The sequence below is a fragment of the Anolis sagrei genome, chromosome 11 (assembly GCF_037176765.1).
Source record: "Anolis sagrei isolate rAnoSag1 chromosome 11, rAnoSag1.mat, whole genome shotgun sequence".
Lineage (NCBI taxonomy): Eukaryota > Metazoa > Chordata > Lepidosauria > Squamata > Dactyloidae > Anolis > Anolis sagrei.
The window spans coordinates 33,193,264-33,206,391 of NC_090031.1; the positions used below are offsets into that span (position 1 = coordinate 33,193,264).

At 44.2% G+C, this 13,128-nt stretch overlaps 1 protein-coding gene across 1 annotated transcript; it reads right to left on the reverse strand.

The window, feature by feature from the left end:
* Nucleotides 1–222: 222 nt before the first annotated feature.
* Nucleotides 223–10,221, reverse strand: BCL7B (BAF chromatin remodeling complex subunit BCL7B). Its single transcript, XM_060756726.2, has 6 exons — nucleotides 10,054–10,221; nucleotides 7,735–7,810; nucleotides 7,124–7,220; nucleotides 4,890–5,054; nucleotides 3,274–3,353; nucleotides 223–1,135 (listed from the first exon to the last, which is right to left on the reverse strand). The coding sequence occupies exons 1-6, from the start codon at nucleotides 10,206–10,208 to the stop codon at nucleotides 1,043–1,045; spliced, it is 666 nt and encodes a 221-aa protein (XP_060612709.2). The 5' UTR covers nucleotides 10,209–10,221; the 3' UTR covers nucleotides 223–1,042.
* Between the last annotated feature and the right edge of the window lie 2,907 nt (nucleotides 10,222–13,128).

Here is a 13,128-nt window from a genome sequence, read left to right on the forward strand (position 1 = left end):
GACAACACAGTAATAATAATAATAATAATCTCTTGGTGGGTGGATCCCAGTGTCTTATGCTCATCTTGCATCCTTTTTAGTTGAGAGATAAATAATGAAAACTTTTAAGAATTTTGGCCCACAACCTCCGTGGACACGCACCCTTTCATCTTCAGGATGTTTGTCCTCGTCTCACCCGCAGTCCCACCCAATCCCGCCACAAACACAGTCTCTCAGACACTCTGTAGTTGAAATACTTTAATTTTAAAAATATTCTCTTCAGTGCTAAAATATCTCTTTTGCGTCCCGGGGGGCGGCCAGGCGGAAGAAGAAGGCGGCAGAGGCAACGGCGGCCGGCTCCCAGGTCAGTCGGGCAATGGATCCACTCCAGGTTGTCACACTGGCTTTAAAGGAGCTCTCGGAGGTCCCAAGTTCGATCCCGACAGAGGACCGACACTTCCAGGACGGGGAACCCCATCTCTAAGCACCTTGGAGAGTGCCATCAAAGCCCGTTGAATCCTGGAATGGATTCGCTGCCCCACTGGATTGGATCGGGCCACGCTGGCGTTTTCCGCTCTCCGAAATATTGCCGGCCTTCCCAGCTCCTTTGCCAAGAGAGACGGCAACGGAGTCCCGGCTCCTCCCAGAGCGAATGGCTTCACCCCACAAACTATTGCACTGCATCCCAGCCAGGCGCCCGTCGGGTCCTCGCGCTCCCTCCAGTAAGGAAGGACTGGAGAAGGGGGATCGGGACCCTCGGTGGCGCCCAGTTAAGTGCTATCGTACCTCGTCTTCCCTCGAAGGACCCCCCACCAGACAGACAGACACCCCAGGAAGAAGAGGAGGGAGAAAAAGCAAGACAAGAGGGGCCCCAGGAAGGGCCCCATTCCTCCAGCGTGCAAGGGGCAAAAGGGGGGATTATTGCACAGGCCACGGTGGAGGGAAGGAAGACAGGAAGGAAGAAAGGAAGGAAGAGCGGATTTTGGAGGTCCCACGGAAGGAGAGACCAAAAGGGGCTGGCGTTTGAGGGCCCCGTCACGCAGCAGAGGAGGCAAGTGGCCAGCTAGCTCTCGGGGGCCGGTTGGGACGTGGCATTCTGCTCGGGGCAAAACTTCTTGAGTGGTGGCGCCCCGGAGTCCTCCTCCGGTTTTGGTTCCTAAGGAGAAAAGGGAACACGTGAAGGACCACCATCAAGTGAATTAGGACCACTTTTTTAGAATGTGTTTGAAGGAAGTAGTTAGTATTATTATTTTGACACAAAAACACAGTATGTCACAGCAAACGAGATGAGTCCACAGTAAACAAGAACACTCTACTGGCTGTTGTATTGAATCACACATTGGGCACTTCCCAAGTGTCTTGGACTGTGTGATGTATTGGTGAATACTGCGTGCTGATCCCAGTAAGGTGGTCTTTTGCAGCTGGCAGATGGTAATCTTGTCAGCGCCGATTGTGTTTAAGTGCAGGCCAAGGTCTTTAGGCACTGCACCCAGTGTGCCGATCACCACTGGAACCACCTTGACTGGCTTGTGCCAGAGTTTTTGCAGTTCAATCTTTAAATCCTCATATTGTATCAGCTTTTCCAGTTCTTTCTCTGCAATTCTGCTATCACCTTATTATTATTATTATTATTATTATTATTGTATTGTCGACGGCTTTCATGGCTGGAATCCCTCAGTTCTTGTGGGTTTTTTCGGGCTTTATGGCCATGTTCTAGAGGCATTTCTCCTGACGTTTCGCCTGCATCTATGGCAAGCATCCTCAGAGGTGAGGTCTGCTGGAACTGGGAAAAAAGTTGAAAGATTCACACCTAGCCCAACTTACAAAAGCCTTTTGTCTCACCCTGGTCATTCCACAGATATATAAACCCCTTTTTTCCCAGTTCCAGCAGACCTCACCTCTGAGGATGCTTGCTATAGATGCAGGCGAAACGTCAGGAGAAATGCCTCTAGAACATGGCCATATAGCCCGAAAAAACCCACAAGAACTGAATTATTATTATTATTATTATTATTAGCTGCAATTGCCAAACACAAGAGTTGTAATGGCCTTTGTAAAACTCTTTTTTCAGCCTCAGCTCCCTCCACTTCTATTTTTTTAACACGAGCGTTAACAAAATACACCGATAATAATGCAGCCACCAACCAAAAAAGCCCAATTTTTTTTATTGCTGTCTTCCGTTTTAGGCTTGTTCCTGTTGGGACTCAGCCTGTGTTTGAACCTGTGATTGTGTTTCAATCTCCTGATGTTTCTGTGTCTGATGTGGGCAATGAGGAAGTAAATCAATCTCCTTTTGCTCCTGTTGTGGGGGATGCTGGGACTGACTCTGAGGCGCAAGATGGAGACACTTTGGTCAATGAGTTTCATGCAGACACTGACAGAGAGGCTTCGGTGCAAAGGGCAGATTCTCATGAGAATGTTCCTGTCAGGCCTTGGGAGGAAGGTTTACTCCCTCCGCCTGTGAGCTCTCCAGATTCTAGTTTGGAAAACAGTCGGACACCTGGTAAAGTTAATGAGGAGTCAGATAAGCAGAGTAGACGGCTGGAAATTAGCTAGAATCGACAAGAGGCCCAATGTATTGTCGAAGGCTTTCATGGCCGGAATCACTGGGTTGTTGTAGGTTTTTTCGGGCTGTATCGCCATGTTCTAGAGGCATTTTCTCCTGACGTTTCGCCTGCATCTATGGCAAGCATCCTCAGAGGTAGTGAGGTCTGTTGGAACTAGGAAAATGGGTTTATATATCTGTGGAATGACCAGGGTAGGACAAAGGACTCTTGTCTGCTGGAGCTAGGTGTGAATGTTTCAGCTGACCACCTTGATTAGCATTTGATGGCCTGGCAGTGCCTGGAGGAATCTTTTGTTGAGAGGTGATTAGACGTCCCAGATTGTTTTTCCTCTGTTGTTTTGCTGTTGTAAGCACCTAATCTAATCTAATCACCTCTCAACAAAAGGCACTGCCAGGCCATCAAATGCTAGCTCCAGCAGACAAGAGTCCTTTGTGGTGTGTTTTAAGTCAGAGGGATTCTTCTGGACCTGGAGTGCAACAGTTCCTGGCATATGGCACACACTCTGTATCAGAAACTAGAGCTGATGTGGTCTATCCAATGCAATTTTCTGAATCGACATCCCAAACAACCAAACCGAATCTAAAGTTGACCAAAAAGTGATTCGTAACCCTTTTGGTACTAATGTTGGAGAGTGGTCCCTGGTCAAAAAAAGGTTGGGAACCACTGGCCTAGATTAAGGGAAGTGTTATTTCCCACTCAATTCTGGAAGTCTCTCGCTGTGCTTTACCTGCATCTCGGGCGGAACCGGTTCCTCCTTGGTCAGGGTGGGCGGCTCATCGGCAACCTCCGTGGAAGGAACACTGGGCTCTGGAAAGGGAAGCAGAGAGGAGGGTTTGCAACAATGCCACTCGCTTCGGACTGTTTGGTGTTCTGGCCAGCCATTTGTGCCGCTGCCCACACAGGATAGACTTCACTGCACTAAGGCTGGAATGTGCTGTTGCTTGGGAATCCGGTGGAGTTTTAAAATCAGAGGCTGGATGGACATCTGGTGGGAGGGCTTGGATTGTGCCTTGCAGCATTGGAGAAAGGGATTGGACTGGATGACATTTGGGGCTCCTTCCAGCTTTAGGCTCTCTCTCTCTCTCTCTCTCTCTCTCTCTCTCACACACACACACACACACACACACACATACATACATCACACCTCCATCATTTGAGTCATATCTATTGCCATCTGTCTTAGGCTGCATGGCCACCTGTTGGGAGGGCTTTGCTGGTGTCTCCCTACATGGCAGAACAAGGTTGGACTGGAAGGCCCTTGGAGTACCTTTCAATATATCTACCATTTTTTTCTCTCTCTCAACTTATCTTTCTCAGTCATATTTATCATCATCTATCTTTGACTAGATGGCCATCTGTCGAGAGGGCTTGGATTGTGTCTTCCTGTATGGCAGAAGGCAGTGATTGGATGACCTCTGGGAGTCTCTTCCAAGTCTATGTTTATATTATATATATATACACACACACATATATTGTCTATACCCATCTATGTTTTGACTGGATGGCCATCTGTCAAGAGGGCTTGGGTTGTGTCTTCCAGTATGGCAGGCAGTGATTGGATAACCTCTAGGAGTCTCTTCCAACTCTATGTTTATAGCATTTATATATAGATTGCCAAAACATAGCCTATAGCCATCTATGTTTTGGCTGCCTGGCCATCTGTTGGGAGGGATCAGATGGTGTCTTCCTGGCAGAAGGGGGTTGGACTGGATGATCTTTGGGGGTCTCTTCCAAGCCTATGTTGATGTCTCTCATATCTATCTGTCTGTCTATCTATCATGCCTACGGTCATCCATTTCTTGGCTGCCTGGCCATCTCTTGGGAGGGATCAGATGGTGTCTTTCCGGCAGAAGGGGGTTGGATTGGATGATCTATGGAGGTCTCTTCCAACTCTATGTTTATATCATTTATATATATATTGCCAAAACATAGCCTATAGCCATCTATGTTTTGGCTGGATGGCCATCTGTCAAGAGGGATCAGATGGTGTCTTCCTGGCAGAAGGAGGTTGGATTGGATGATCTTTGGGGGTCTCTTCCAAGCCTATGTTGATGTCTCTCATATCTATCTGTCTGTCTATCTATCATGCCTACGGTCATCCATTTCTTGGCTGCCTGGCCATCTCTTGGGAGGGATCAGATGGTGTCTTCCTGGCAGAAGGGGGTTGGAATGGATGACCTTAGGGGGTCTCTTCCAACTCCAGGATTTCATGATCCCATGTCTGCTATATGAAGGGACCTCAAAGAGGAAAGGACCTCACCAGAATGGCCATCTCTCTGTTGCCAAAGGAAATGCCCCAGCGAGCCCTTCAAGCCCAGGCCCAAAGGGTTTCCCTCTTCTCACCTTCGAGGGGCTCCTGGCCCAGCGTGGGTGGCTGCGAGTCGTCCGTCCGGAAATCAGAGGCGTGGCCGGGGCTCATGGACTCGCTCTGCTGGGGGCTGGAGGCCGGGCTGCTGTCCGGCTTGAGCTGGAAGGTGTCCGAGAGGGAGCTCTGGTTGCTATTCTCATCTGAGAGAGAGGCCACAGAGAGGGAGAGAGAGAGAGATGTAGTTTTGACAGAAACTGGATGGCCATCTGTAGCGGGGAGGGGTTGATTATGCTTTTCCTGCATGGCAAAAACAGGTTGGACTAGATGGCCCTTGGGGTCTTGGAATTCCAACTCCGGGATCCCATCATCATCATCATCATCATCATCATTATTAGCAGAGCTTGGATGGCCATCTGTCCGGAGGGTTTGGATGGTATCTTCCTACATGACAAATAGGGGATAGACTAGATGGCCTTTGGGGTCTCTTCCAACTCTAGGATCCTATTATGATTATTATTATTAGCAAAGCTTGGATGGCCATCTGTCAGGAGAGATTGAATTGTTATTATTATTATTAGTATTATCCTACATGGCAGAAAGAAGGTTAGACTAGATGGTCCTTTGATGGCCATCTGTTGGGAGGGATTTGATGGTGTCTTTCTACATGACAGATAGGGGGTGAACTAGATGGTCCTTGGGGCCTCTTCCAACTCGGGGATCCTATTATTATTATTATTATTATTAGCAGAGCTTTAATGGCCATCTGTCAGGAGGGATTGGATGGTGTCTTCCTACATGGCAGATAGTGGTTGGAGTAGATGGCCCTTGGGGTCTCTTCCAACTCTGGGTCCTATTATTATTATTATTATCATCATCATCATCATCATCATCATCATCATCATCATCATCAATATTATGATTATTATTTGCAGAGCTTGGATGGCCATCTGTTGGGAGGGATTGGATGGTGTCTTCCTACATGGCAGAAAGAAGAGTGTTGGATTAGATGGCCCTTGGGGTCTCTTCCAACTCTGGGATCCTATTATTATTATTAATATTATCAATATTATGATTATTATTAGCAGAGCTTGGATGGCCATCTGTCTGGAGGAGTTGCATGGTGTCCTACATGACAGAAAGAAGGGAGTTAGACTAGATGGCCCTTGGGGTCTCTTCCAACTCTTAAGATTCTATTATTATTATTAGCAGAGCTTGGATGGCCATCTGTCTGGAGGGGTTGGATGGTGTCTTCCTACATGACAGATAGGGGATAGACTAGATGGCCTTTGGGGTCTCTTCCAACTCTAGGATCCTATTATTATTATTATTATTATTAGCAAAGCTTGGGTGGCCATCTGTCAGGAGAGTTTGAATTGTATCTTCCTACATGGCAGAAAGAAGAGGGTTAGACTAGATAGTCCTTTGATGGCCATCTGTCGGGAGGGATTTAATGGTGTCTTCCTACATGACAGATAGGGGATGGACTAGATGGTCCTTGGGGCTTCTTCCAAATCTAGGATCCTATTATTATTATTATTATTATTATTATTATTAGCAGAGCTTGGATGTTCCTCTGTCTGGAGGGGTTGCATAGTGTCGTACATGGCAGAAAGAAGGGGGTTAGACTAGATGGCCCTTGGGGTCTCTTCCAACTCTAGGATCCGATGATGATGATGATGATTATTATTATTATTAGCAGAGCTTGGATGGCCATCTATCTGGAGGGGTTGCATGGTGTCTTCCTACATGACAGATAGGGGATAGACTAGATGGCCCTTGGGGTCTCCTTCAACTCTAGGATCCTATTATTATTATTATTATTATTATTATTAGCAGAGCTTGAATGGCCATCTGTCTGGAGGGGTTGCACAGTGTCCTACATGGCAAAAAGAAGGGGGTTAGACTAGATGGCCCTTGGGGTCTCTTCCAACTCGAGGATCCTATTATTATTATTATTAGCAGAGCTTGGATGACCATCTGTCTGGAGGCATTGCACGGTGTCATAATGGCAAGGAAGGGGGTCAGACTAGATGGCCCTTGGGGTCTCTTCCAACTCTAGGATCCTATTATTATTATTATTATTATTGGCAGAGCTTGGATGGCCATCTGTCTGGAAGATTGAGCCCCTACATGACAGGTAGGGGCTCAATCTGTGCCGGAGTGAAAGGCCCAAGCACAAGCCCCCAAATAATTTCAGCACCAAGGAGAGTTCCTTTAGTGGGTTTTGCTTCTAGGATCCCCATGGTTCCTGCTCCGGAGTCCTACTCACCTTGGAACTCCAAGAGGAGGGAAGAGTTGGCCGTCGCTTCAGCAGGAAACCCGTTGGCCTCCCGGACGGGGCCTCCGCCGGACTTGGACTTCTCTTTCTTGAAAGCGAGAAGAGAAGGAAGGCCATGAGTTGGGCTACCAGCAGAGGTTGGATGAGCATCTGCTGGGAGGGCTTTGACTGTGTATTTCTGGCAAAAGGGGGTTGTGATGGAAGGCCTTTGGGGAGTCCCTTCCAGCTCGATATGGCTTGTTTTCTTGGCGTATTTATTTACTACATTTAAATGCTGACCTTTCTCACCCCAAAGGGAGAGAGTCGCCGATTGGCTGAGAAGTGTATACAAATATACTAAATAAATAAATAAATTATATTATTTGCATAGCACAATATTAGTATTATATAGTACTAGATAATATTGATATAATAAATAAGGTCTATATAATATGTATAAAAATAATATAGCATATCCCAAGACATTTCTTGGTAGGCTGGATGAGCATCTGTTGGGAGGGCTTTGACGATGCCTTCTTGACCGACAGAAGGGGGTTAGAATGACTGGATGGATGTGTCTCCTGCCAAAGGCATCAATGTTGTCTTTTGAAACATGTACTTACCTCTTTGCTGTCCGTCACAGGGACCCACTTGAATATCCGCAAGGAGGTGTCTCCCACTGTCACCCACTTCTTCTCCCTGGAAAAGAATAATTTATATATATATATATATATATATATATATACACACACACACACACACACACACACACACACACAGCATTTATATGCCGCCCTTCCCACCCCAAAGGGAACTCAGAGTGGCTTACAATATATATATATATATACACACACACACACATAAACATATAATATACTATATTATTAGCATAGTACAATATCAGTATTAAATATTACTATATTGCACTATACCATTATATTGTAATATTATTAGTAATATTACATGTAATATAAATATATAATTATAATATTGCATTATTATTAGAATTATACTGCATTACATTATAATATTATAAATATTATGTTTATACAATATAGTACATTACATTATATTATTAGGAGAGCACAATATCAGTATTAAATATTACTATATTGTACTATACCATTATATTGTAATATTATTAGTAATATTACATGTAATATAAAATGTATAATTATAATATCAGAGTATTATTATTAGAATTATATTGCATTACATTATAATATTATAAATATTATGTTTATACAATATAGTACATTACATTATATTATTAGCATAGCACAACATCAGTATTATATATCACTATATTGTACTATACCATTATATTGTAACATTATTAGTCATATTACATGTAATAGAAATATATAACTATACTATCACATTATTATTAGTATTATATTGCATTACATTATAATATTAGAAAAATTATATTTCGTACAATTTATTTACATTATATTATATTAGCATAGCACAATATCAGTATTATATATTACTATATTGATCACCAAGTTTGCAGACGACACCAAATTGGGAGGGAGAGCCAATACTCCAGAGGACAGGAGCAGGATTCAAAATGATCTTGACAGATTAGAGAGATGATTGGTCAAAACTAACACAATGAAGTTCAACAGTGGCAAATGCAAGATACTCCACTTTGGCAGGAAAAACAAAATGCAAAGATACAGAATGGGGGACGATGAGGCCTGGCTCGAGAGCAGTACGTGTGAAAAAGATCTTGGAGTCCTCGTGGGGAGGAAGGTGAACATGAGCCAGGGATGTGATGTGGCGGCAAAAAAAGCCAATGGGATTTTGGCCTGCATCAAGAGGAGCATAGTGTCTAGATCTAAGGAAGTCATGCTCCCCATGCTCTATTCCGCTTTGGTTAGACCACATCTGGAATATTGTGTCCAATTCTGGGCACCACAATTCAAGAGAGATATTGACAAGCTGGAATGTGTCCAGAGGAGGGCGACTAAAATGATCAAGGGTCTGGAGAACAAGTCCTATGAGGAGCGGCTTAAGGAGCTGGGCATGTTTAGCCTGAAGAAGAGAAGGCTGAGAGGAGATATGATAGCCATGTATAAATATGTGAGAGGAAGCCACAGGGAGGAGGAGGGAGCAAGCTTGTTTTCTGCTTCCTTGGAGACTAGGACGCAATGGAACAATGGCTTCAAACTACAAGAGAGGAGATTCCATCTGAACATTAGGAAGAACTTCCTGACTGTGAGAGCCGTTCAGCAGTGGAACTCTCTGCACCGGAGTGTGGTGGAGGCTCCTTCTTTGGAAGCTTTTAAGCAGAGGCTGGATGGCCATCTGTCAGGGGTGATTTGAATGCAATATTCCTGCTTCTTGGCAGAATGGGGTTGGACTGGATGGCCCGTGAGGTCTCTTCCAACTCTAGGATTCTAGAATTCTATTGCACTATACCATTATATTGTAATATTATTAGTAATATTACATGTAATATAAAATATATAATTATAATATTGCATTATTATTATATTGTATAATCATATAATATATATATATATATATATATTTCTATCTCTCTATAGGCCAGTCAAGGCAATGGCCAGCCTTCCCTTTGAATGAATGACAGTATGTAAATCAACTATGCAAATAAACTGAGAATATGCAAATCTGCCAGCTTAGGCCTGGAACCAAAGGCCCACCCTTGCCCCCATGGCAACCCGAGCTCCTCAAATCCTATTGGGCTACATAAACGTCAATCCAGGGTTCCTTTCTGTCACGTCGCTGATTGGCCGCCGTTGTCACCAATCGCGTGGCTCGCTCGGTGACTTTCTGAAAAGGGCTTCCACGCATCACGCTGATTGGCTGTCGCGCTGTCACTCACTCGGCCTCTGCCGGCGATTGGCTGAAAGGCCGGCGCGCTCCTTCCTCGAGCCCCCTCCCTCCTCTCCCCTTCCCCGTCCCCTCCTCACCACTTGCGGACGCGCTCGATGGCGGCCATGACTTTCTTGATGTCATCCTTGGCGCGGCTCCGGGTCTCGGCCCGCACCGACCGGCCCGACATGGCGCCCGCTTGGACCCGGCGACGACTCTCGCCGCCGCCGTTCTCGGAGGAGGGAGTGCGCATGCGCGCGCAGGACGCCCCGCCCACACCGCCCTGCGTAACGCGTCATCGCCTTCGCCCCGCCCACTGGGAGGCGGAGGAGGGAAGAGTGGCGGAGCCGGCGGAGAGTGCGCATGCGCCAAAGTCTGCAAGCTGGAAAGAAGGGATGTGTCTCTTTTCAATGACATGCTTGGGACTATTTGCAATCATTTGCATATTTTCATGATTTTTTTTTCTAAAAAGATTTACATGCATTAGGTTTTTGAGTATATTATACTGATTTATATAGATTTCTATATTAATATATAATATTATATTAGGGTATAATATAAAATATTATATTAATATATTGGCGTTATAGAACTCCAGTATGCTGATGACAATGTCGTCTGTGCGCATTCAGAAGAAGACCTACAAGCCACTCTAAACAACTTTGGAGAACTATTCAACCTCAGCAGACTGAAAGCCAAAACCAAGGTTACAACAACTGCTGTTATAGAACTCCAGTATGCTGATGACAATGTCGTCTGTGCGCATTCAGAAGAAGACCTACAAGCCACTCTAAACACCTTCGCAGAAGCATACACAAAGCTTGGCCTGTCACTGAACATCGAGAAAACCAAAGTGCTGTTCCAGCAGACACCAGCCATCCCCTCCCCAATGCCAGAGATACAGCTTAATGTTGTAACATTAGAAAATGTTGACCCTTTCCGCTCCCTTGGCAGCCACCTCTCCACCAAAGTCAACATCGACACCGAAATACAACACCGTCTGAGCTCTGCGAGTGCAGCATTCTTCCGAATGAAGTAGAGAGTGTTGGAGGACAGGGACATCCGTAGGGAGACCAAGGTGCTTGTCTATAAAGCTATTCCCCTCCCAAGCCTGCTCTATGCCTGCGAGACGTGGATTGTCTACAGACATCACATGCAACTCCTGGAACGATTCCTTCAGCGCTGCTTCTGGAAAATCCTGCAAACCTCTTGGGAAGACAAGCGGACAAACGTCAGCGGGCTGGAAGAAGCAAAGACTACCAGCACTGAAGCGATGGTCCTCCACCATCAACTCTGCTGGACCGGCCACATTGTCCGGATGCCTGACCACCGTCTCCCAAAGCAGTTGCTCTATTCCGAACTCAATGTTGGTGGACAGGAAAAGAGATTGAAAGATGGGCTCAAAGCCAACCTTAAAAACTCTGGCATGGACACTGAGAACTGGGAAGCCCTGGCCCTTGACCGCTCCAGCTGGAGGGCAGCTGTGACCAGCAGTGCTGCAGAATTCGAGGAGGCATGAGTAGAGGGTGAAAGAGAGAAATGTGCCAGGAGGAAGGCGCGTCAAGCCAAACCCGACTGGATCCGCCTTCCACCTGGAAACCAATGCCTTCACTGTGGGAGAAGATGCGGGTCAAGAAGAGGGCTCCGCAGCCACCTACAAACCCACAAAAATAGTCATCAAGGAAGACCATCTTACTCGTCCAACGAGGGATCGCCTAAGCAATATATTGTATACACGTATAATATTGATAATTATATTATAATGCAATATGTAATACTAATAATAATAATACAATATAAGGATTATATATTTTATATTACATGTAATATTAGAGTATGGAGGAATAATACAATATTGTAATATATAATATTAATATTGTACTGTGCTATTAATATATTGTATACACATATAATATTGATAATTATATTATAATGTAATACAATACAATACTAATAATATTGTATAATCCTTTATACAATATATTATATTAAATTATATTATAAGGCTAGCACAATATCAGTATTATATATTGTACTAATAATAATAATAATACAAAGAAGGATTATATATTTTATGTTACATGTAATATTACTAATAATAAAACAATATAAGAATTATATATTTTATATAATATGTAATATTACTAATAATATTACAATATAGTGGAATAGTACAATATAATAATATATAATACTAATATTGTGCTGTACTAATAATATAATGTATACACTTGTATTAATAATTATATTATAATGTAATACAATATAATACTAATAATAATACAAGATTTATATATTTTATATTACATGTAGTATTACTAATAATATTACAGTATAGTGGTATAGTACAATATGGGAATGTATAATGCTGATATTGTGCTAATAATATAATATATTGCACCACCTGATCTAAACTAATCTATGTTGACGATCATGCCATCATCGCCCAAGCCGGGTGTCTTGAAATGGTCGAACAGAAGCTCTCCAAAGTGTTAGGTGCTCTTACGACCTATTGAGAGGGGAAATGATCTGATTCCCAACCCATCTAAAATGCAGACGTTTGCTTTTCACTTTCAGAACAGACAAGCATCTCGAGTTCTGAGGAAATTATCTATGCTGACGATCGTGCCATCACTGCCCAAGTACGAAGCTTTGAAATGGTTGAACGGAAGCTCTTCAAAGCTTTGGTGCTCTTGCTGTCTATTACTGGGAAAACCAACTGATTTCTAATCCATTAAAATGCAGACGTGTGGTTTTCATCGTCTGAACAGACAAGCATCTCAGGATTATTACCTGGGAAGGAATCCCACTGGAGCATTGCAGCACACCCAAATACCTGGGAGATATGCCAGACTGTGCTCTGACTTACGAGAAGCACTGCTTTGCTATCAAGTAAAAGGTGGGTGCTAGAAATAACATCATACGGAAGCGGACTGGCACAACCTGGGGATCACAACCAGACACAGTGAAGACACCTGCACTTGCGCTTTGCTACTCTGCTGCTGGATATGCATGCCAAGTGTGGAATACATCTCCCCACATTACAACAGTGGATGTGGCTCTTAATGAGACACGCCGCATTATCACAGATGTCGATGCCACTGGAGACTTAGGGTGACCCTCGAGCTAAAGTTTAGATTGGAAGCCGCACCAATGACCTTGCTTGAGAGACC

Coding starts and splice junctions, on each gene's coding strand:
- BCL7B (XM_060756726.2), bottom strand. CDS start 10,208: ATGCGCACTCCCTCCTCCGAGAACGGCGGCGGCGAGAGTCGTCGCCGG. Junction 7,811..10,053: donor ATCGAGCGCGTCCGCAAGTG/GTGAGGAGGGGA, acceptor ATTCTTTTCCAG/GGAGAAGAAGTGGGTGACAG. Junction 1,136..3,273: donor CGGTTCCGCCCGAGATGCAG/GTAAAGCACAGC, acceptor TTTTCTCCTTAG/GAACCAAAACCGGAGGAGGA.